The sequence below is a fragment of the Vipera berus genome (assembly GCF_964194415.1).
Source record: "Vipera berus genome assembly, chromosome: 3".
NCBI classification, from domain to species: domain Eukaryota; kingdom Metazoa; phylum Chordata; class Lepidosauria; order Squamata; family Viperidae; genus Vipera; species Vipera berus.
In genome coordinates, this window is record NC_138204.1 from 34,469,723 (window position 1) to 34,495,049 (window position 25,327).

The window sequence follows — 25,327 nt, forward strand, 5'->3', positions numbered from 1 at the left end:
ACATGAGGATTTAAAGTTAAACAACCTAATCCTCCATGACATTCTGTTGCATTTCAACAAAATGTGGACCTGGGGCATTATGAATAAAGACTTCTCTGCCCTGAATTAAAGCAATTTGCAGAGTCTTGTGGCACTGACGATTCTCTTTTTGAGTACCTGAGTAGAAGAACAGAATGGGTGCTAAAAATTCATAGCAGTTTTCATCTTATTTCCAGGTTATTACACTGTTTTAATATTTATGCATATTTGTAGCTATTGCATAAACCACATTGATCTTGGAACAAGTTTCAACATTCCCATTTCCTCTCAAAGCAGTAAAACTTACAAAACAGGTTTCAGTGCTTTGACTGCAAGAGAGAAATCACTTTGGGGCGGCAACGTAACTGAGTCTTATTGCTTGAGGAAGCATACCTAAAAGCAGCAGTTCCTATAAGGAAGATGCAAGAAACTTTTCTTAGCATTTCTATAGGGAAGACAACATCAAAACAAGCCATGAGAATTAGAATTTTGAGCTAATTTTCTCCCTAGGAACAGGGAGATATCTAGAAAAACAGAAGTAAAACTAGAAATAAAACAAAATTGTTCATTGTGACTGTTCTTCATCTCGACATCTTCATTGCAGAATCACAAGGATTTATAAAGTCAAGACAGTATTTCGAGCCCAGAATATCTCTCTGACAAGGTAACACCAAGGATTGTGGTGCTTTATCACCCAGCTCTAGAGGCATGAGCTGGTTCTCAAAAAGCCTTGGGAATTCCCAAGGGAGCACAGGGCAACTGAAAAATCGACTGGAAGATCTGAAAAAGCCCTGGAAGAAAGAAGCCAGCCCTTCAATGCTACAGCATAGTGAGACCGCCAGGCTAGCTGTGGATGCCTTTCTGGAACAAGGAGAAGCTGGCTATCTGCAAGTCATCGCTAAAGAAAAAGAACTACCATTCCTGTCCACAATGGACATGGCTTACATGAGCCAGCACATCCAAAGCATCCCAGAATCTCCAAAGAAGGGGCTAGAGGCAGGACTCTCAAGAGCTGACAGCATGGATAGGGAATCTCTTCTCTCTGAGGTCACATCTGGGACATACTTCCCATTAATGACTGATACTGACCCCCCTCACCTGGAGCTGGGTTGGCCAATGATGCCTTCTGTCACAGTGCTCAATCGAACAGAAGTCAGCTTGTATTTCCAAAGGGACAAGGCAAACAGTGTGAAGGAGTTACTTCGATCTCTAATAAGCAAGGCCAAGACAGTAAGTAGAACATTTTAAAGGCAATTAAAAAGAGGAGACAAAGCTAATCAGTGTGGGTTTTAAAATACATTAAAAAAATTGAATTACTGGCTCCCATTTTAATTTTTTAAAAATTCTTACTCTGCATGTACCTTTATTGTACTACTTGCTGGATTTATTTTTATTATGTTAGCATGAGTTTTATATTTAACAAATGGTATATATGCAGAAAGAAATGAGCTATGCAGATGACTCTTTGTTCCTTTGTTCTTTGACTCTTAGTTTTCTGAGCTATGTTGGAACATGTTCGCAATAACAAGTGAACAGAACTGGCCACCTTTTATTTTGAAGACTGTTCAAAGAATTTTAAGAACAGAACATTGTTTGATGGCCCAATGATTAAGTCAGATATTATTTGTTAAAATGAAATCATAGCAGCTTTAGAATTTAAACTTCACAGTTATGGAGCAAAGGAGTCTGAGCATGTCCTGGATATCTTATACAAAGATCAGAGGAGTAATATGCTCTTTGTTTTAGAACCAGAATTTCCATATTTTTATGAGGAAAATGCTTATGACTGCATAATTTAAAGTAGGTATAGCCCTTAGGTGTTAGATAAAAATATTCCATAGTCACACCTAGCTATTGTTCCTTCATTTTGGCAGCCCTTGCTACAGAGGCTGAGGCTTAACAAAGAAGTACTTTGAAGGAGTACTTTGATGAGCAATAAACATGGAAAACAATACATACAATGTGACTTTCCCAGGAAAAGTCTATGAATTAGAAGTCAGATTGCTTTTCTTTGTTTTCCGAGATATTTTCTTCAAAATCCAAATAGATTCCCCACTTTGGCATATTTTATAGAACATAGAACACACACATATGTATGTTCTTTCAGTACATCTGTGTGATTTCTTTTTTCTTTAGTTCAACTGTGTCCCATTCCCAGGGACTACCTGAACTAAGTCCCTGCAATTTTTTTGGCAAAGTTTTTCAGAAGTGGTTTGCCATTGCCTCCTTCCCACAATTGAAAGGAAGTGACCCAGCTGGCTTTGTTCTTAAGGTGAGACTAGAATTCACAGTCTCCCAGTTTCTTGCCAGATGTCTTAATCATTACACCAAACTGGTGTATATTTGTATAGAAATCATCCCAAAATATTCCTGTGTGAATGTGTGGAAGCATATGTGGAAGGGAGACTGTTATATCAAAACAAATATTCTACTTTATTCATTTGTGTTCCTATTGAAATTATTTAATGGAAAATTGTAAGAGATGTGTAAAATTTGAATTTCAAATAGAGTTATTAGGAACTCATTCTTATTCAGATTAATAAAATGGATTTTCATTCAGTCAATGTTGGAAGCTACTCAACAAAATTAGTTTAAAATAAAAATAATAAAAATACTATTTGAGGCTAATACTATACATTGCAACTAAAAGTCTGAGAATACTGCATAAAATAAGTGGGAAATTACTTTAAACATTATCATATAATAATTATGTTTTGCAAATGGCTTTTTCTCAGAAATTCTGAATAATTCAAAACCAGATGAAGAAAAATGCCCAGTGGAAGGACATAGGGATATTTTTTCTTTTTGAAAAAGGCTTTCTGTATAAAAGAGGCATTTAGAATATATTTCTCCTATCCGTTAATTTACTCCAACAAATTTATCTCAAATACACAGGGTGAGAATATGTGTGTGTGTTTGGGGGGAGGGGGTGTAATAGGGCTGACAGACATGCCTATCAAAACAAAGCAGAATAAATGCCGATACCAAAACCAGTACACTTGATGGATCAAATACTTATAGCAGACATGTCAAAAACAAGGCCCAGGAGCCTACGAAGTGGTTTAATGTGGCCCACGAAGCCATCCTGGAAACAGTGAGGGAACGGCCCCCACTTCCTTGGCCCCAGCCCAGGCTGGCTGGGAGCCAATGTACAATTTTGTGGTGGTCATCTATGCTGAAATATATTCAGTCTTAGGTCCACAAGGCCGTCTGGAAACAGCGAGGGACCGGCCTGTGCTGCGTTGGCACTGCCCCCTAGGCGCACGCTGGGGTGGTATCACCCTTTGTGAGGAATGAAGAGATGCACCATCGCCTGGAAGTGGCCAGCACATGGCTCTGCCTACTTCAGACAGTCTAGGGACTGGGCAGCGTTGCAGTTCTCTTCAGATTCGTGCCACCTGGCTCAGCCTCTCAGCACTGTGAGGAGAGCGCCCTGCTGCCTGCCAAAACCGGGCAGGCTGGGGGCTGGGCAGCACTGCACAGGTAACATCGACTCTCACGCTGCTCATGGCGTGCCCTCCCCCAAAGCCCACCAAGCCAGATATGTGAAGTAGGCGAGGGCCATGTGCTGGCCACTTCCAGGCAATGGTGCACTTCTTCATTCTTCACAAAGGATGACACTTCCCCAGCTGCGTTTCTTGCCTGTTTTTCTCCCTCCCTCATCTCAAATATTTTCCCACCACTCTGTTCAAAGGAAGGAAGGAAGGAAGGAAGGAAGGAAGGAAGGAAGGAAGGAAGGAAGGAAGGAAGGAAGGAAGGAAGGAAGGAAGGAAGGAAGGAAGGGAGGGAGGAAGGGAGGGGAGGGAGGATCTGAGGGAAGTCCTGCCTTAGTCCTGCCCTGCTGCCCTTTCACCCCCCCCTTGCCCCCTCCGCCTATCCTGGGGGGGGTGTCTCCCATCCTATTGCTAAGGAAGCTTGGATACAAAGCCAGGTCTCCTCAGATGGAGAGGGAGTGGGTCTCCCTCTTGACTTTGCCCTCATACCCATCAAGAGCAACCTGGCTAAGGAGAGCAAGCACAGCAGCAGCAGCCTTGAGGAGGAGGTAAGTGCAGCTGGGCAGCCCCTTGGGGAAGTGGGGCTGGGCTTAGTGCCCCAGGTGCTTGAGGGCTGGGCTGGGCATTTGACCTCCACGCCACCATCCAGCCCACCCGCATGGCCCGAGAGGAACAGTGAGGCTCTTCCAGTGGACCATGCCTTGGCACTTGCCCCGGTCCCATCTCCTTCTGCCAGAGACTCTCAGATCTGTCCCACTCCTGCCCAGGCCCTCATAGGCACCCTTGATGCGAATGATGTAGAGCTGGCTATGCCCACCCAGTAGGCCATACGCACTCCAGCCGCGCCCACCCAGTAGGCCGCGCCCCCCCTGGCCACACACCCCCGCCCCCCTCGAGGGCAACCACATTGCTGATGTGGCCCTCAATGAAATTGAGTTTGACACCCCTGACTTATAGGATTCTCTTTCTTAGCTAAATCTGGGCTGCTCTGTACATTCTTTCAGAGAGGGTGTGATCCCCAGAGGCAGGGAGCGGGCAGGATGCCTCCCAAAAGTTGAAATGCTTATAAACTTTTGCTTTGGAGAAAGCACCGCAATCCTAATTTTTCTCCAGGATGTTTTGGCACAGATGGTAAAAGGCTGCCACACTTTAATTTGGTGTGATAGTGATTTTACTTTCTAAATGTAAACCATCTTCAGTCTTAGCAGACGGAATCGAAAGGCCTTAATGAATAGTTAGATAAATAAACAGGGTTTCATCAATTTGAAGTAAAGACTATTCTCTGATAGAATCTGAAATCAAATCTTCAGAGCAGGAATGTGTAACTTTTTGGATACAGTGGGCACCTGTGGTTTTCTGAGAACATGGCACAGGAAAGTCTTACAAAATAAGAGGCATGAAAGGAACGGATAATGTCAAAATATTTATTTAACAGAAGGTAAACACTGAAGTTTTACTAGTTTCTGCCACTCCCACTAACCCAACTAGGCTCTCTCCTACTTCAGTTCACTCTGAGTTTTTCCTAAAAGGAGGTGGATAGGCATCTTCCAAACAAATCATATGGGTTTTAAAAGATGCCACTAGGGTCAGTGTAAAATACAGACACATGTTTTAAAGTAAGAACAATGTTTGAGATGGGCACTCTGTTTTATAGAATACTGACTTAATTTTAAAAAAATTCTAAAAAAACATAGGTAGGTCAAGAAACTTAAGCAACCTCAGCCTATTTTGGCTAGAGAGGTTAATAGGGATTGGTGCTTGTGATGTGTAAGTGAGAATATGTCTAGGTAATAGTGAATTGTGGAAGAACATAGATGGGAATGATGCTAGTTTTCTTTTATTTTAGTTCTTTATACATATTTAGTATTGTTAAGGATTGGTTTACTCTATATAAGCTAGAGAGTGATGGATTTTAGAGTTTATAATTGTTAGTATATGATTGTTTATGATTGCTTTTTAGATATATACCTTGTATTTTGCTCTGGGAAGTGGGGGGGGGGAGGGGGGGAGGAGGGGAAGTAGAGGGGTGGGAGGCAGGGGAGGGAGGAGGGAGAGGGGGAGGGGGGGAGGTAGGGAGGGGAGGAGGGAGGGGGAAGGGGGGTTTTTCAAAGGAAAATTGTATTTTAAAACTTTTCAATAAAAAAAAAAAAAAGAAACTTAAGCAACCTCAAATAGGATATTATGCACCACAATGGTGTTGTCGTGCCGTATTAGAAGCCCAAGAGTCAAAGAATTGCCTAAATTATTCTTTGAAAAGTAATTAAAAGTAGTTCTATGTGGTTAGTGTGTTTGGAGTGGATAACTTTAGATCATTTTAAATTGCAAAAGAGATGCCACTTCTGAGTGCTCCAACTACATTTGAAGTTCCTTGCAAATAGAAAACAAGTACATTATAGGTCAAAGTTAACCTACCCTTTGTCCTCTGAGATGTTTTCTTAGTTGATAAGATATTTTTCAACATAGGCAAATATTTAAAATGAGATGTAAGGGTTAGGGTCTCTGGACCCCAAGGCAAGACTCTCAAAATCGAGAATTTGCTAGTGGGCATCTGGATTTTTGCAGCTCAGACATGGTATATTTATTTCCTTTCCTCTCATTCCTTTGCATTCCTGACTATCTAATTAAGTCTGTGGAAGGCAAAGGGCAACCCAGTGGCCTCTGGGCCCCAAGGCAACTGCTTCCCCATCTTTTACATCACTGTAATATGTTCAAAATGTTGCCACCCCATTCTGCTGTATTCGTAGCCAAGTTTTCCATCAACTCTTCATGGAAACATTCTGCTGTCAGAGAGAAAGCAGCAGGAAAATGTAAAAAGAGTAGAAGGATTAGGTGCACTCCCAGTTTATACATACACTTCATGGTAATCAAGATTTATAATAGAGATTAATTACTTGGTTCCTTCCTGGAATTCTGTCACCTGGAACATCATCATTATAAAATGTTAATGGATACGGAAAGCAATTATGGAACAAATCTACCAGTCTGTAACATGCAAAGTACTTACATAAGGTATATACAGGGGTAAGTGTCACTAGATTACAGCTTCTCACAATTCTCTGTGATGGAAAAGATTGTATATTGTATATTGTGAAGCTCAGCAACTCTGGAATGCAATCATGTGCCCATAATTTTCTCTGGATTCTCCATAAAAACAGAGTGAAGAAAGGAAAAAGATTCAGAAATAATAACTAGTAAGGAAGCACGATGGAACAGTGTTTCAAAACTGACCTTCTCACTTTAGATGCTAACTGTTTTTGCCCTTCTTGTTTTATTAAAACAAATCAATAGTGCAATTCTATGTGTATTTACTCAGAGAAGCCTTGATGAAAGGTTAAAAAATTGCAGCTGGAATCACTTAAAAAGGGTCTTATATGGGTTATTTAATAGGTCAAATCCACTAATCATCTTTTGACAATGTCTTCTGTTCTACTCTCCATTTTATCCCAACCTACCTAAAATTGTGCAGGTGATTGCAATTGTGATGGATCACTTCACAGATATGGAAATACTCAGTGATCTGATAGAAGCTTCAAACAAACGTCATGTTCCTGTTTATCTGATCCTGGATGAAAAAAACCTGAAGGAGTTTACAGAAATGTGCAATAAAATGGAGGTCATCATGGATGATTTTTTGGTATGTTTTCAATCAGTTTTCGTTTTTCTTTTACTTAATGTCAATATTAAAATATGATGTAATGAAACATGAAAGTGAAAAAAGACACTTTTAAATCTGCTTCTATTTCAATCATTTTCATTTTCACTCAGATGAACATGGGTTGGTTTGTTCATCTAAGGCCAATAATTGAAATCCAAGGGCAACAACAACAAAAACAATAACAATAGCAGTATAAGGTCTTCCTTCCTTCCTAGGTTTCTTGATAGACTATTGGCTGTTTGGGGATCTGTAATGATTCTCTTACCAAATATCAGTTCCAGGATGCTTTCTGAAGCATATTTACTGTGGTATGACATCAGTAATACACCTTTATTGGACGATTGTTGAATTATAATCCATTTTCCATGTGAAACAACATGGCTGAAGCATAAGGTGCAATTGGATGGTGCAAGTAAAAAAATTTAAATATCTACTTTCAAAAAATTATGTGCTGATAGATATCATATGCCCAACCTTTGCCTTTCACGTACACGTTGAACAAACAAAAGCCCAGAGCAAAACAGTGCCTGAAGTTAATATATGAACCTTATTACTGAAGGAAAGCAGTCAACAATCACAGATATCTGTACTTTTAGCCTTGTTTTCAGTGTAAAGGAGATGAAAAGTACATTGCTTTCATCCTATTATTTTAAATGGTCAACTGAGGCAAAATTAAAGATAGCATAAGTCACATTTGCTTAAATCAAGGCTTGCCACCTTTAAATGTTACAAATGGAGTGAAATTTACTTCTGATGTTCAACAAAATTGAGAGACAGATGCCCTGGGCATGAGATTGTATTCAATCAGACCAGGAGAATCTACAGGTGTATGTTGTGTGTGTGTTGTGTGTGTGTGTGTGTGTTAAAAGAGTCAAAATAGCTATCACTTCCATTTACCCTTTATACTCTAGTTGCTTCTGTTTGCTGTTTCTGTTTAAAAAGGCAAGGGAATGTGTGTGCATTAACATTATTTATACCTGAGAGTGAAAATGATTGGCATATGCAAATGGCATCAATTAATTTTGTTATTAGGGGACTGCATTTTACAAACAATTTTAATCAAGTACAGTTGTTTTACACACAAACACACACACACATACAGAGCTCCCATACATGTGTTTGCAGGGGAAAAGGAATATCTGGTATTGTTTTTCTGGAGCATAGATTTAGGGTGGGAAGCGAAGCATTATTTCAGATTAGGATTTATGCTGCATATTTGTTCAGCCTGTTTTTGGTTGAGCAAGAGTTATGTTTAATTCAGGGATATCTTCCTCTTGGCTAACTATGGCATTTTCAATGTGAATATAAGCCTAACTACTAACTCCTTGACTTACAACAATTCATTTAGTGACCGTTCCAAGTTACAATGGCCCTGCAAAAAGTGACTTATGACCGTTTTTCACACTTATGACCATTGCAGCATTCCCCATGGTCACGTGGTCAAAGTTCAGACATTTGGGAACTGACTCATATTTGTGACAGTTGCAGTGCACATGGGGTCATGTGATCAATTTTTGCAACCTTCTGGTAAGCAAAGTCAATGGGGAAGCCACATTCACTTAACAGCTGTTTTACTAATTTAACTGCAATGATTCACTTAACAACTGTGGCAAGAAAGTTTGTAAAAATGGGGCAAAACTCATTTAACAATTTTCTCACTTAGCAAGATAAATTTTGGGCTCAATTATGGTCGTAATTCAAGGACTGCCTGTACTCTATTCTGCAAGAGTATCTTATTCCATCACCCCAACCCCCGCCATATGGAACTTACTGTCATTTCGTCTGTTATCAGTAAATGTATAGTAATTTTCCATTCTTCTAAAACAGGGGTAGGCAACCTTGGCTCTTTTATGACTTGTGGACTTCAACTCCTGGGAGTTGAAGTCCACAAGTCATAAAAGAGCCAAGGTTGCCTAATACCCCTGTCTAGAGCTTTCAAATATTGAAATAAGGGCTGGAAATTACTGAAATGATACCGGTTTCTAATTTTTCACCATCAGAGACTGAGCAGTCTACTACGTGCCCACCCACATATTGCTTAGTGCTTTCCAAGTACCCTATGCTACCAAATTTCATTTTTCTGATTCTTTTAATTAAAAATAATGGGGAAGCACACACGCTACAAAGTGAAGTGCCATCTTGAGCATAACCTAAATTTCCAACAACGTATCTAGGGGTCTCCTCAGCCCCCTCAACTTTCTTAGGAAATAAAATCAGATGGTGCTCAGTTTTCCTTCTGATAGATGGACATTTTGTGATTAGCTACATCAATCTTAACAACCATTTTGTGAGAGACCATATCAAACTTGCAAAATTCCAAATTATGTCCACTGCTCCCAATACATTAACTAATAAAACAAGGCAAATCGCTGGTCATGCCATTTGCAGTCATTATAGTTGATATACGTAATTTAGACTGCAATTTTATATCCATTGAAATTTACAAGAGATTTCCGAGAAGAAATTATAAAAACAGGTTAAAACTGAGAGTTAACGAAGCATCAGTACTGGATTTTACAATAATATTTTTTTAACATTAACATAGTATTGATTTTGGTATGTTTCACAGCCATTAATTCCAACATTCACATTCACTCATAGGGTTAAAGTATATATAAGCTCTGCATAGAATGTCAGCAGTATTTTTTTAATCTTTCATATGCTTTTCTTATTATTTTAGAATATGCGTATACGATCTGTAAGTGGAGATACATACTATAGTAAAGCTGGCAAGAAGCTTACAGGACAAGCCCTTGAGAAATTTGTGTTGATAGACTGTGAACAAGTACTTGCAGGCACTTACAGGTGAGACATTACAAGTATACTTCAGAATCATGTCATTTGCAAAGACATTTGTTTGTCTAGAGCACAGGTCGGCAACCCGCGGCTCCGGAGCCGCATGCGGCTTTTTGAGCCGTCCCATGCGGCTCCCAGGCCTCCTCCCTCTTGAAAAAAAAAGTGGTACTAAAAAAACTTAATCAATTTAAACTTCTCACAAAAAAACTTGAAAAGTTTAAATTGATTGGTTGGTTTGTGGGACCGCCCACAAACAGTTTGTGGGCTACCCACAAACCTTTGTTTTTTTACTGCACTTGGCAGAGTGGAGGAAGAGAGGAAGAAGTAAAACGTAAGTAGATCTGCTTCTTTCCCCCCCCCCGTTCCCTCTCGTCGCCGGGGCTTCGCCCGCCTGCCCCCCCCTTGGCTCCTCTCGTCGCCGGGGCTGAGAGCCCCGGCAAGCGAAAGGCGCGCTTCACCCGCCCGCCTCCGTTGGCTCCTCTCGTCGCCGGGGCTGAGAGCCCCGCCGAGCGAAAGGCGCGCTTCGCCCGCCCGCCCCCCGTTGGCTCCTCTCGTCGCCGGGGCTGAGAGCCCCGGCAAGCGAAAGGCCGCTTCGCCCACCCGCCCCCGTTGGCTCCTCTCGTCGCCGGGGCTGAGAGCCCCGCCGAGCGAAAGGCGCGCTTCGCCCGCCCGCCCCCCATTGGCTCCTCTCGTCGCCGGGGCTGAGAGCCCCGGCAAGCGAAAGGCGCGCTTCACCCGCCCGCCTCCGTTGGCTCCTCTCGTCGCCGGGGCTGAGAGCCCCGCCGAGCGAAAGGCGCGCTTCGCCCGCCCACCCCCCATTGGCTCCTCTCGTCGCCGGGGCTGAGAGCCCCGGCAAGCGAAAGGCCGCTTCGCCCACCCGCCCCCGTTGGCTCCTCTCGTCGCCGGGGCTGAGAGCCCCGCCGAGCGAAAGGCGCGCTTCGCCCGCCCGCCCCCCGTTGGCTCCTCTCGTCGCCGGGGCTGAGAGCCCCGCCGAGCGAAAGGCGCGCTTCGCCCGCCCGCCCCCGTTGGCTCCTGTCGTCGCCGGGGCTGAGAGCCCCGCCGAGCGAAAGGCGCGCTTCGCCCGCCCGCCCCCGTTGGCTCCTGTCGTCGCCGGGGCTGAGAGCCCCGCCGAGCGAAAGGCGCGCTTCACCCGCCCGCCCCCGTTGGCTCCTCTCGTCGCCGGGGCTGTGCGCGCTTCCCCACCTTCCCTCTCGTCGCCGGGGCTGTGCGCGCTTCCCCCCCTTCCCTCTCGTCGCCGGGGCTTGCAAAACGGCGGATAGAGCCTCTGCCGGCAACGGAGGGTTGCAAAACGGCGGATCGAGCCTCTGCCAGCGGCAGAGGCTTCCAAAACGGCGGATCCGCTGCCGGCAGAGGCTGGATCCGCCGTTTTGCAAGCCTCCGCCACCCCATTCTCTCAATGGGAGGCTTGCTTCGGCTGATTTTCTTTTGGCAGAGCCATCCATACTGGAGGTGGATGGGGGCAGGGCTGGTGCACGTTTTGCCTCTCTCGCCCGGTGGAGAAAAGGGGGCAGCGGGAGCCTCTGGGTGCCCAAGCCACGTCGGAGGGTCTCCAACCTGTGTGTGTGTGTGTGTGTGTGTGTGGCGGGGGGGGAAATCAAATTGGATCTTTTTATTGATGTATCGTACTTTTATTGTGTCCCCCCAAACTCCCCCCCCCACTTCCCAGAGCTGAATACAGGGTATTAACCGGCGGCGGAGGCTTGCAGAATGGCGGATCCAGCCTCTGTCGGCGGCGGAGGCTCGATCCGCCTGCAAGCCTCCGCCGCCGACAGAGGCTGGATCCGCCGTTCTGCAAGCCTCCGCCGCTGGTTAATACCCTGTATTCAGCTCTGGGAAGTGGGGAGGAGGGGGAGGGAGGGGGAGTTTGGGGGGAAGGGGAGGGGGAGCTCCACGGTGCAAAAATAAAGCCCTGCCGCTCTTCGCGTTGCTTGCCCGACTGGCTGTCACGGGACCGCACAGATCGCCTCGCTCCCACCGGCAGCTGATTCCTTCGAGCTTGATCCGCCATTCTGCAAGCGTGTCTGCCGGCAGAGGCTGGATCCGCCGTTTTGCAAGCCGCCGGCAGAGGCTGGATCCGCCGTTTTGCAAGCCACCGCCGCCCCATTCTCTCAATGGGAGGCTTGCTTCGGCTGCTTTTCTTTTGGCAGAGCCATCCATACTGGAGGTGGATGGGGGCAGGGCTGGTGCACGTTTTGCCTTGTTTTGCGCATGCGCGTGCGTGCATGCACGCGCGCGCACATTTTGCGGCTCCCACTTTTTTGTGTTTGTGATGGAACCGGTTCTGAGTGGCTCTTTGCCTTTTTCCGGTTGCCGACCCCTGGTCTAGAGATTTCTGGGACTAATATGTCCTAATTCAGAGTGATTGCAGGGTATGGTTTTTTTTTTAAAAAAAGCCAAGACGCCAGAGTTTTTATTGCCCTGTTGCAGCTAGCAACTTGATTTTTTTAACCATGCCTTTCAGACACCAGATTAAACGAATGTAGCAAATTATTTAAATTATTTAAATTACATTTATTTAAAATTATAGTGCTTTGTATCCTTCTGATCGGTCAGGTGTCTAAGGCTGTTCTAGTGCTTCTCAAAACTGTGTATCTTCTGTTTCATTTGAAAGGAAAGGAAATTTGCAAATGGTGAATGTGCTATTTCTAAATGTACAAAAAAATGATTAAAACATATACAAAACAAGTTCAGTTCTTTTAAACAATTTTTTAAAAATGTCTCTAACAGTTTAGGAATCCAATTTTAAAAACACATTCTAACTCTAACTCTAAACACATAGTCTAATAATTTTCAGAGATTCTGAATTTTCATAATTTTCTAGTCAACTGAAGGTTGTAGAAGCGGAAATCTCAATAGTTAGAAAGAATATGCTTAGGGAAAAGTATTCTAGGATAAAAACCTATTAAGTGCTATTGGCATTTACTCCCAAGAAACAAGCACAGGAGTGCATCATACATTGCATACACACACACACAGGCACACACACATCCTTAAAGTGAAATAAATAAATCCCAGGGAATTTTGATCCCCCTAATTATTATATTACATGTTTATTTGTACTAGCTCCAAGGAACTGAACTGAGAGCAGCATATAGATAGTCCTTGCTTAATGGCCCTAATTTATTGCTAAGCAAACAATTACTAGGTAAAATATCACATGACTGCACTGCATAATCAGTACTCCTGATTGTCTTTATTAGGCCAGTGTCATGGTTCCAATAAATGAGACAGTTCAAACAAAATGCAGGCAATGCAAACATTGACAGCCAGGACATCAAGCTTCTCCTGCCCTGTTATGTTCACCTTCCCTTCAACTCCACCCAATCTGTCCACGAATCTTAAAAGAGCCGAGGTTGCCTACCCCGGACATAGTCCAAATCAATTTTTAAAAAATCAAGTTAAGGTCCCTATAAAAAGCTCATTGCCAGCATGTCCCATATCCGCATGCCAGAGTTTTATTAACAGTTGGGCCCTAGTACCTGGTGAGGAGTCTTCACAGCCTTTGGAAAACCAACAGATTTGGGGCTGTGCATATCTCTTGGAGAGAGCATGACAAAGAAGCCATGCTTCCTAAAGCACTGCTTCACGGATAGGACCTGGAGCCTCTCTCCTCTTCCAGATCTGATGGGACAGGGGAAATCATCATAGGTTGTTCTATAAGTAACCCAGCACCATGTCATGTACGAGTTTAAAAGTAACAACCAACATTTTTAATTAGATATGGAAGCCTATCAGGAGTCAGTGCAGCTCACACAGCAGCAGTAATAGATTGGTGTACTGTGATGCACCCAATGCTATATGCGGCACTGCAGTTTGGACCAGCTGAAGCTTCCAAAAGCTCTTTAAGGGCAGCCCCATATATAGTGTGTTACAATAGGCCAACTGCAAGATGACTAGGATGCATGTAATCATGAGCAGTGCCTCCTCACCTCGAAATGGCACACTAGACATATTTGTTTGAAAGCTCTCCTTCTCCAACTGCCCCGTTCCAGGAGAATCCCCAGATCATGAATCAACACTGCCTGGGAGAGCGTCACCTCATCCAGTCAGTACATTTACTTGCAAGAAATGATACAGCACAACAGCACAATATTTTATGTAATATACTAGTTAACCTGCTGTTATTTTTGCCTTAGTTGCCAAACCTTTAGCTATATTTTGAAGGGAAATGATTTTTCTTCGCTTTAACTGCAACTAAATCTACTTCCTTGATTGATAATGCACACTGCCTTTCTTCCACCCAGTCTACTTTTGACTTACCAACACAAATATTTCATAGCAGCTATACCCTTGTCCTCCTTCTTTACTTACAGAAAGCTTGCCAACTCCATACTATGTTACCATATTAGGTCATTTCAAAGTATCTTGGTATATGCAATATTTCATCCCAAAACAGCTTAAAAAGATTCCAGTAGGCAGTTGATAGTCGGATGTGCTGTTTTCAAGGGATTTTAAGATTAGATATCACTGATAATTTGATTAAAAATCTGCCAAGGATTATATTTTTCTGAGATTAATAAAATTATTTTTCTGTAACATTTTTAAATGCTCAAGAATTGAGTTATTTTGTAAGTCTTGTCTAAATAAGCGTGTCAAACTGGGTGGCTACAGATCTCCTCCTCTTGAGCCATAAATATGAAATCTATAATTAGCTTGCAACTAATTCCTTGCTATTCTTATGAGTCTGTCATTTAAATGATTGTCTATAACAATTTAACTATAATAACTTGTTTGCATGCTCAGGTGTTACCTTCATTTATTGCCTAACATAATATAAACATACACACACAATAATCTAAGATTTGGATCATCAAATTGTTCCACTTACTATTTTCTCAATGCTTTAAAACAGTAATGCTGGTACACTGTTGTATTGCAGCAATAGTGCTAAAGATGTTCTGATAAACATACTTAAAATTGTATTAATGTTGTAAATGAATATTATTGTCCAAAGAATTTTCAATATTTTAAATGTGCACAATTATATATCGATGTTTCATGGTGTTCCTGAATTCTTTTCATTTCAGTTTTACATGGCTCTGCAGCCAGGTACATACCTGTTTAGTGATGCACTTCAAAGGAAAAATTGTTGATGATTTTGACAGAGAGTTCCGCTGTATATATGCTGAATCTAGATCAGTGAATCATCTTGGAATCCCCACTGCTGAAAATTCCACACCTTCTCCTTACAAGAACATGCAGAAACTTGAGCCCATTTTAAAACACGTTCAATGGAATGAGTATGAAGCCATCAGTCCGCCAAGCACCCTTTCAAATTCCAGCGTCGTGACCATCAAGAAATCACCATATCATAACCAATTAATTTCCAATGTATTCTGTGAAAAGAAGGAATTAACTCCAGGTGAAACAAGAAAAAACACTTCAGGCTTACTGGGACATAATGACTTGAGATACCAGCCCAGAGAGTTGCCAGACTCTAATTGCAGCATATTACATAAATTAAAGTCTCCACTCACTGATGCTTCCAATTTATTGAAGCTTAAGACATCTTTGCTATCAGTATCTTCACCGATATTAGCTGAGAACATAGGAAATGGACATCCTCCTGAGAATGTGGGAACAAATGATAACAAGAAGTTCCTTTATACTCAACCAATTGAAAATGCAAGCAAACTACATAAGGATGACAAACCAGTAACTCATGGATACAACAAATTAGAATTCATTAACAATCCCACTAAAACTGTAAATTATGAGATAAAGGGCAAAGTTTCTAGATTCCTTGATGTCTCTGAGGATACGCCAATGGAGAACAACAGCAACATAAATAGGAATGAAAAAAGGATGACTCTTGGTCACAGCAAGTTGGATCTGATTACCAGCTATAACAAATCAAAATCAAAAGTAGTTCATAGTCGATTTGAAATGTAATCTAAAAAAACTATTTGATCTCAAGTCAAATGTGGATTGAAACTATAATAATACATCAGATTTAGCTCAAAAATATTGAAAAGCTTAAAGAAGCTTAATAAAGCCAGTAAAATAATCACATACTGTGCAAGAGATTTAAGATTGTTACTATTTACCTCTAGAGTTAATTTGAAAGGATATACATTTTGAACATTGAAAACATTGGCTGGTATTTTTGCCTCACGGACATCATGAGGATTCCTCATTCCTCATAATTTAGAATTCCTGAAATACTGGAGGGGCATGTTTGGAACAATGCTATTTCTCAGTTTAATAGCTCTGGGAGGAGAGAGGGAAAGAACATACCAATTTAAACAATTTGATGAACTGTGTAAATAAAATTGTTATTATATATATATAATGTACAGTACAAACAATTTGATTTAATGGGTTGGTAGAGAGGTTATAATGCATCTCTTTGATAAAAGCACACATCTCAATTGCCCACTGTGGATTATTCTGCAATTCTGTTTAAGACAGAACTATAAGAAATCCACATTTACCAAAGTAGCAGAAAATAAAGCTGCAGAAATCATATTACATAATTCCTGACTTCTTTTTAATATTGCTGCTCATTCAGTTGATCAGTACACCATACTCAATACAGGGATCCAAATTACAGCCACTCTGATATAGGAAAAAAAGCCCTCACTTGTTTCCTTCTGTTGCAAGCATGATAGAGATAGGAAAAGACCTGTCAAATGCAAATCTTAGTTTAAATCTCAAAACACTAACTATATGAAATTAATAAATGTAATCTCTTTGCCTCAACAAAGAATCTAAAAAGTGATTTGGCAGGTACAAAAGAAATGTTAATAATGTAATGATTGCATTATATCATGATAAATAACATAAATAGTATTAACCTGTGTCTTGGAATTTTGGTTACAAACTGGAAAACTAATTAAGATACATTGTGTTAATTTTGTTCATATATGTTTTACATACATGAATATATAGATCATTGTAATTCAAAATAAATGGTCAATCAGATTTTAATTTTACATGATCAAAGCCCAGCTCAATTTATTTCCAGCCTAATAAGTAACTTCAAAAGAAGAAGCCATTTTCTGTCCAGTCAAATTGATATTCTTGGAAGTCCACTGAACTCAAAGATGGTGTTCTTTGAATGCTTAAGTATATGACAGAGTTAAACATTTTAATTAATTGATCTTACTTTCTATGGAAAAACAAATTGTCACCACTGACATTTGTTATTTCTGAAAATCAAGATTTGATATGCTTCCTGAGGGAGTTTAGTTTAATCAAGATTTTTGAGATTTCATGAAGAAGTCACAAGGAAAGCTATGATTTTTTTAAAATAATAAATTTAACATTGTTTTAATCTCAAAAACTGGTAGTTCTGTCAATAGCAATTTAATGTATAAATGCCTTAAGAGAAGGACTCCTTTTTCTTCCTTCTTCTCCTCTCTTGCTCTCTTTCTCTCTTTGGTTAATCATAACTTTGACAATGTATAATTTGATGGTGCTTTTGGAATAAACAGCATTCTATTAACCACTATGTTATGATTTGTTTAACTATCATCTACCAAATAAAGTGGTAGATACTTTGAGGTAACCCAGCCAGTCCCAAGTCCAGATAAAGTGAGGAGGGTTGAGCATAGAGTTAGCACTCCTACCCCATAAAACTAAAAATTACTAAAGAAACAGCAAGCAAACTTAAAGTCTTTAGTCATCGTAGCGACTGTCATGACCATGATGATCATAATCAGCAACAACAGCATGAGGGTGTCATACCGTGGTATGATAGCATTGGAGTAAAGCTGAAAGGATGTCCAACAGCTGATTCTATATTGATTTTTAGCGCAGAAGGTACAACACAAATTGCAACATGGAAAGTTCGATCTTTATATCAATGTGGGAAACTTGCACAAGTGCTCTGCAAATTTGACAACTATGATCTTCATATTTTCAGCATTAGTTATACCAGCTGGACTGGGAGTGGTAGACTTAGCAGAGATGGGAAGATTTCTTGCCACAGTTGTTAAGGGAATCACTGTTGTTAAGTTAGTAAGATGGTTGTTAAGTGAATCTGGCTTCCCCATTGACTTTGTCAGAAGATCGCAAAAGGTGATCACATGATCCCGGGACACTGCAAACATCATAAATATGAGCCAGTTGCCAAGTGTCTGAATTTTGATCATGTGAAAAACAGTCATGAGTCACTTTTTTCAGTGCCGTTGTAACTTTGAATGGTCACTAAATGTTGTAAGTTGAGGACTATCTGTACTCTGTGGAAACTTCCAACTATTTCTCTCCAAATTCATTGTAAAAGCAAACCTGCCTCCCAAATCATGAATTCACAGGTAGGATTCACACTGTGATAAGCCATTTTTTGTTTAATAATAGGGATACTATACTGGGCTGTGAAACTCTAGATCAGTGTTTCTCAACCTCAGTAGTTTTAAGGTGTGTAGTTATAGGCAGATGCATCCTTTTGATGCAGACTTTAAAGCACTGCACAGTCCTATTAAATTAGTGACTAGGAAATAATTATATTCATTATAGCAAATTTTAATTAAAGAACATGAACTCAAAACAAATTAGTCCACCCAATAATTTTTGGAGTATGACCGATACACATCAGTCCACATGCAGCTCTTGACCCAAAACAAGTGAACTAAAAGTTGTAAAGCCTAAGGCTATAGTCTGATCAGCATAAATTAATCCACATTTGAAATTAGCTGTCCTTTAACTTAATGGTTCCTGTCCATTTTCTCCTTTTCCTTTATAACTCTTATCAGGAATGAGGTGAATTTTTATTTGCATACAGTGTAAGCCTATTTTCACACAATACATTTATATTTGATTAGTTCAAATTAAGGGATTACAGGGTCGAAAACAGGGAGTTTTAGTCATATAACCAATGCTGTAAGTCTGCATAACACACTGCTTTAACTGATTACTCAGTAGAGTGAGCTAAAAAGTATTTGGCTAGTGTATACTTTAGTAACCCTTCATGGGTTACTGCCTTGTCGTGGCGAAGGGGCTTGCGTAATTCAATGAAGCTATGAGCTATGCCGTGCAGGGCCACCCAAGACGGACAGGTCATAGCTGAGAGTTCTGACAAAACGTGATCCACTGGAGAAGGAAATGGCAACCCACTCCAGTATCTTTGCCATGAAAACCCTATGGACAGTACCAAAAGGCAAAACGATATGACGCTGGAAGATGAGCCCCTCAGGTCGGAAGGCGTCCAATATGCTACTGGGGAAGAGCAGAGGGCTAGTACTAGTAGCGCCAGAAAGAATGAAGCGACTGGGCCAAAGCCGAAAGGACGCTCAGCTGTGGATATGTCTGGTGGTGAAAGGAAAGTCCGATGCTGTAAAGATTTTTTCTCCATAGGAACCTGGAATGTAAGATCCATGAATCAAGGAAAGCTGGACGTGGTCAAACAAGAGATGACAAGACTGAACATCGACATCTTAGGTATCAGCGAACTAAAATGGACAGGAATGGGTGAATTTAATTCAGATGACCATCAGGTATACTACTGCGGGCAAGAATCCCTCAGAAGAAATGGAGTAGCCTTCATAGTCAATAAAAGAGTAGGAAAATCAATACTGGGATACAATCCTCAAAATGACAGAATGATCTCAGTTCGAATCCAAGGCAAACCATTCAATATCACAGTAGTCCAAGTCTATGCCCCAACCACCAGTGCTGAAGAGGATGAAATTGACCGGTTCTATGAAGCCCTACAGCACCTTATAGAAGTAACACCAAAAAATGATGTCCTTATCATCATGGGGGATTGGAATGCGAAAGTAGGAAGCCAAAAGATAACTGGAATAACAGGCAAGTTTGGCCTTGGAGTACAAAATGAAGCAGGGCACAGGCTGATAGAATTTTGTCAAGAGAATACGATGGTCATAGCAAACACTCTTTTCCAACAACCCAAGAGACGGCTCTACACATGGACATCACCAGACGGTCAACACAGAAATCAGATTGACTATATGCTCTGCAGCCAAAGATGGAGAAGCTCTATACAGTCGGTAAAAACAAGACCAGGAGCTGACTGTGGCTCAGACCATGAGCTTCTCCTTGCAAAGTTTAGGCTTAAACTGAAGAAAGTAGGGAAAAGCACTAGGCCAGTCAGGTATGAATTAAATCATATCCCTGTTGAATATACAGTAGAGGTGACAAATAGATTTAAGGAATTAGATCTGATAGACAGAGTGCCTGAAGAACTATGGACAGAGGTTCGCGACATTGTACAACAGGTAGCAACCAAAACTATCCCAAAGAAAAAGAAATGCAAGAAAGCAAAATGGCTGTCTGAGGAAGCTTTGCAAATAGCTGAGGAAAGGAGGGAAGCGAAAGGCAAGGGAGAAAAACATAGATATGCCCAATTGAATGCAGAATTCCAGAGAATAGCTAGAAGAGATAAGAATGCCTTCTTAAATGAACAGTGCAAAGAAATAGAAGAAAACAATAGAATAGGGAGGACCAGAGATCTTTTCAAGAAAATTGGAGAGATGAAGGGAACGTTTAATGCAAAAATGGGCATGATAAAGGACCAAAATGGCAGGGACCTAACAGAGGCAGAAGAGATTAAGAAGAGGTGGCAAAATTACACAGAAGAACTATACAAGAATGAGCTTAACGTCCCAGATAATCACAATGATGTGGTCACTGACCTCGAGCCAGACATCCTAGAATGTGAGGTGAAGTGGGCCTTAGAAAAGCTGAGCAACAACAAAGCTAGTGGAGGTGACAGTATTCCAGCTGAGCTATTCAAAATCTTAAAAGACAGTGCAGTAAAAGTGCTACACTCAATTTGCCAGCAAATTTGGAAAACTCAACAGTGGCCACAGGATTGGAAAAGATCAGTTTACATTCCAATTCCAAAGAAAGGCAGTGCCAAAGAATGTTCAAACTATCGCACCATTGCACTCATTTCTCATGCTAGTAAAGTCATGCTTAAAATCCTACAAGCTAGACTTCAGCAGTATGTGGATCGAGAACTACCAGAAGTACAGGCAGGATTTCGAAGAGGCAGAGGAACTAGAGATCAAATTGCCAACATACGCTGGATCATGGAGAAAGCTAGGGAGTTCCAGAAAAACATCTACTTCTGCTTCATTGACTATGCTAAAGCCTTTGATTGTGTGGATCATAACAAACTGTGGCAAGTTCTTAAAGAGATGGGAGTACCAGACCATCTTATTTGTCTCTTGAGAAACCTATATGCGGGTCAAGAAGCAACAGTGAGAACTGGACACGGAACCACTGATTGGTTCAAAATTGGGAAAGGAGTCCGGCAAGGCTGTATACTGTCGCCCTGCCTATTTAACTTATATGCAGAGCACATCATGAGAAAGGCAGGGCTAGATGAATCAAAAGTTGGAATTAAGATTGCCGGAACAAATATCAACAACCTAAGATACGCAGATGATACCACTCTAATGGCAGAAAGTGAAGAAGAACTAAAGAGCCTCTTGTTGCGGGTGAAGAAGGAGAGTGCAAAACTTGGGTTGAAACTTAACATTAAGAAAACCAAGATCATGGCAACTGGCCCTCTCAATTCCTGGCAAATAGATGGGGAAGAAATGGAGGTAGTGACAGATTTTGTTTTCCTGGGCTCCAAGATCACTGCAGATGGGGACTGTAGCCAAGAAATTAAAAGACGCTTGCTCCTGGGGAGGAAAGCCATGGCAAATCTAGACAGCACACTAAAAAGCAGAGACATCACCCTGTCAACAAAAGTGCGTATAGTCAAGGCTATGGTCTTCCCAGTTGCAATGTATGGCAGTGAAAGTTGGACCATAAGAAAGGCTGAGCGCCAAAGAATTGAGGCCTTTGAACTATGGTGCTGGAGAAGACTCCTGCGAGTCCCTTGGACTGCAAGGCGATCAAACCGGTCAGTCCTAGAGGAGATCAATCCTGACTGCTCTTTAGAAGGCCAGATCCTGAAGCTAAAACTCAAATACTTTGGCCACCTAATGAGAAGGAAGGACTCACTGGAGAAGAGCCTAATGCTGGGAAAGATCGAGGGCAATAGAAGAAGGGGACGACAGAGAATGAGGTGGCTGGATGGAGTCACTGAAGCAGTAGGCGTGAGCTTAAATGGACTCCAGAAGATGGTAGAAGACAGAAAGGCCTGGAGGAATGTTGTCCATAGGGTCGCGATGGGTCGGACACGACTTCGCAGCTAACAACAACAATACTTTAGTGCATCATGCAAACACAACTTCAGTTGTACTATATGAGGGTTTACAGTGAAAGTGGACTGTAATACAGTGGATTTCGCAAGCCAAAAAAAAAATCCACCAAAATTTCTCTGGTATTTACATCAATGTATATTATTTGCACAATGAAGTAACTTGTGCTAGGAAGGTGCTGCAGATGACTTACTGTTTGATTTAAAGGGGCAATTGGGAATAAAAGACACCCTTCCCTCCAGCTAATAGATTATCAAACTTACATAAATACAACAACAAACTGCGGAGAGTATGTTTGTAGCCCAAACCTGTCTCCTCAGTTTGGCCAAGGAATGGCTTAGTTAGCACAACACATTTGATCCCAAACTAGTCAGGAAGATTTTAGTTTACTGTTATGCAAACTCAGCAATTCAAACCCAGCAAAAGGGTGTCATTCAGTGGATACTACATTATTCTGTGGCATTAGGAACAGCTCAAGTTCCCTTTCTGTTGAATGCAGGTCAAAAAAAAAGTCCCTATAACACATAGAGAGCTTTACATGCCCTCCTTTGCACTGAACTACAATAGTTTTTTAAACCTGTCAACTAACCCAAATCAAACGTGCTTATACAAGGTTTGCACCAGGCAGTTCTTGCAGTACTCTGACACAGTAAGGGCCCTTTCAGCCACCTTCTCAATGATTGGTATGGAGAGTCATGATGGAGACAGAAAATAATGAGTAAGTTCCAAGTTAATTAGTTGTTGTTGTTAGTTGTGAAGTCGTGTCCGACCCATCGCGACCCTATGGACAATGTTCCTCCAGGCCTTCCTGTCCTCTACCATCTTCTGTAGTCCATTTAAGCTCACGCCTACTGCTTCAGTGACTCCATCCAGCCACCTCAGTCTCTGTCGTCCCCTTCTTCTATTGCCCTCGATCTTTCCCAGCATTAGGCTCTTCTCCAGTGAGTCCTTCCTTCTCATTAGGTGGCCAAAGTATTTGAGTTTTAGCTTCAGGATCTGGCCTTCTAAAGAGCAGTCAGGGTTGATCTCCTCTAGGACTGACCGGTTTGATCGCCTTGCAGTCCAAGGAACTCGCAGGAGTCTTCTCCAGCACCATAGTTCAAAGGCTTCAATTCTTTGGCGCTCAGCCTTTCTTATGGTCCAGCTTTCACTGCCATACATTGCAACTGGGAAGACCATAGCCTTGACTATACGCACTTTTGTTGACAGGGTGATGTCTCTGCTTTTTAGTGTGCTGTCTAGATTTGCCATGGCTTTCCTCCCAAGGAGCAAGCATCTTTTAATTTCTTGGCTACAGTCCCCATCTGCAGTGATCTTGGAGCCCAGGAAAATAAAATCTGTCACTACCTCCACTTCTTCCCCATCTATTTGCCAGGAATTGAGAGGGCCGGATGCCATGATCTTGGTTAATTAATTACAAGTTCATATTAGTATATTTTACAATGATGAAGTTTCACTTCCAAAACAGTACCTTAGTTTTCATCAGAAACAAAGGATTCACACTTTGGCCAAGCATATGGTTACAAGGTGGTGAGGCACAACCAACTAGAATACAAAAACATTTTCCTATTAACATCATTTTCTCTTCCCCCATTTCATTGCTATTGCTGGTACCAACAATTCTCCTAGCAGAATTCTCTAAAAGGTTATCTGCTTTTCCCATTAGGTGTTAAACATAACACACACACACACACACACACATTGACCAATACATAAATATTATTAACCACTATATTATTGTCTGGGCATATAAATTTATACACATGCGCGCATACACCCACACACATATATATCTGTATCTATATATGTCAAATATATAAATTGTTGTTTCATATATGTGTATTAAAAATGAGGAAGCTGTGTGGTTAAGTTTAATAAATGCATACACACATACATAATATACATTGTGTATGTGTCTGTCTGTATCTGAGTGCGTGTCATGTCTATGTCAGGGCTTTTCAACCAGTGGTACGTGTACCACCTGTGGTACTTTGGCACCTGGCAAGTGGTATGCAACCATCCTAGAAAAAGTGGTAGTGGGAGAGGGAATGAGCTGAACCAGTGGCAGCACTGCACAAGCCTGAGTGAGAAGGCTGGAGCTGCAGGGCTGAGCGGAAGCGCCAGGATCAGCGCCAGTCTCCAGCTGGAGCTCGGCACTGATACGGCTGTTGCAGCATCTCCAGGGTCTTGTGATTTATATTCAGATACTTGGCAACTGATTCATATTTATGATGGTCACAGCGTCCCAGGGTCATGTGAAGTGACCAAAACCTGCTGCAACCACCCAGCAGATGGGGGAGGGGAAATAAAAACCAAACACCCCCCCACCCCACCCCCACTGCAAATCCTCAACAGAAATGCTCACAACAAAGAAAACCTCGGACAGGAGGAAGAGCACCGCTGGGCGGGCAGGCAGGTGTCTTGCTCGGCTGTGGCTTGGGGGGCGCTTTTTTCAGTCCCATTGTAACTTCCAACAGTCACTAAGCGAACTGTTGTAAGTCGAGGACCACCTGTACTTCCATCACTTTTTTCCTTTTTTTGGTCATCAAGTTTTTGACACCTTGCTAGGCAGCTGGTGGTACTCGGATGTTAAAGGTAAAGGTAAAGGTTCCCCCGCACATGCGTGCTAGTCGTTTCCGGCTCTAGGGGCCGGTGCTCATCTCTGTTTCAAAGCCGAAGAGCCAGCGCTTGTCCGAGGACGTCTCCGTGGTCATGTGGCCGGCATGACTGGATGCCAAAGGCGCACAGAACGCTGTTACCTTCCCACCGTAGTGGTCCCTATTTTTCTACTTGCATTTTTACGTGCTTTAGGACTGCTAGGTTGGCAGAAGCTGGGACGAGTAACAGGCGCTCACTCTGTTACGCGGCACTTGGGATTCGACCCGCCAAACCGCCGACCTTCTGATCGACAAGCTCAGCGTCCTAACCCACTGAGCAATATCCTAAAAGTGGTACAATGGGTGAAAAGGTTGAAAAGGCCTGGTCTACGTATATGGTGTGTGTCTATGTATATGTGATAAAAATCTAATCAGCATCATCATCTTTTTTGGCCGTCTGTGAGGAGTCTCTCCCTCTATAGGTGGAGTAAAAAGGCTCCACCCTCTTCGCTCTCATCCAGCGGTGCCCGGAGTTTCTTCAGTCCAGAACTGTCGCCTTACCTCATAACCCCTTCAAGGCCCCGGGATCGTTTCGCAATTTGGTGGGAGGGAGCTTCCGGGAAGAGA

General features: G+C 42.0%; 1 protein-coding gene and 1 long non-coding RNA gene across 4 annotated transcripts; one reads left to right on the top strand and one right to left on the bottom strand.

Moving 5' to 3' along the window:
* Positions 1 to 413: 413 nt before the first annotated feature.
* Positions 414 to 17,425, top strand: FAM83C (family with sequence similarity 83 member C). The gene is made up of 4 exons (XM_081322613.1): positions 414 to 1,248; positions 6,979 to 7,146; positions 9,848 to 9,972; positions 15,012 to 17,425. The coding sequence occupies exons 1-4, from the start codon at positions 727 to 729 to the stop codon at positions 15,874 to 15,876; spliced, it is 1,680 nt and encodes a 559-aa protein (XP_081178739.1). The 5' UTR covers positions 414 to 726; the 3' UTR covers positions 15,877 to 17,425.
* LOC308665024 lies at positions 12,511 to 25,296 on the bottom strand. 3 transcript variants are annotated; one of them, XR_014025804.1, is made up of 5 exons: positions 25,262 to 25,296; positions 23,575 to 23,648; positions 15,042 to 15,320; positions 13,464 to 13,605; positions 12,511 to 12,629 (listed from the first exon to the last, which is right to left on the bottom strand). It is a non-coding gene; the product is annotated as an uncharacterized lncRNA (long non-coding RNA). The 3 variants fall into 3 exon arrangements; XR_014025805.1 differs by lacking the exons at positions 12,511 to 12,629; positions 23,575 to 23,648 and having other exon boundaries at positions 13,096 to 13,605; positions 25,262 to 25,290; XR_014025806.1 differs by lacking the exons at positions 12,511 to 12,629; positions 23,575 to 23,648; positions 25,262 to 25,296 and adding an exon at positions 15,462 to 15,557 and having other exon boundaries at positions 13,096 to 13,605.
* Positions 25,297 to 25,327: the final 31 nt, after the last annotated feature.

Excerpts from the sequence above, each read along its gene's own strand:
- FAM83C (XM_081322613.1), top strand. The coding sequence starts at position 727 with ATGAGCTGGTTCTCAAAAAGCCTTGGGAATTCCCAAGGGAGCACAGGG. Across the intron at positions 1,249-6,978 it reads TAATAAGCAAGGCCAAGACA|GTGATTGCAATTGTGATGGA; the intron begins GTAAGTAGAACA and ends AAAATTGTGCAG. Across the intron at positions 9,973-15,011 it reads GTACTTGCAGGCACTTACAG|TTTTACATGGCTCTGCAGCC; the intron begins GTGAGACATTAC and ends TTTTCATTTCAG.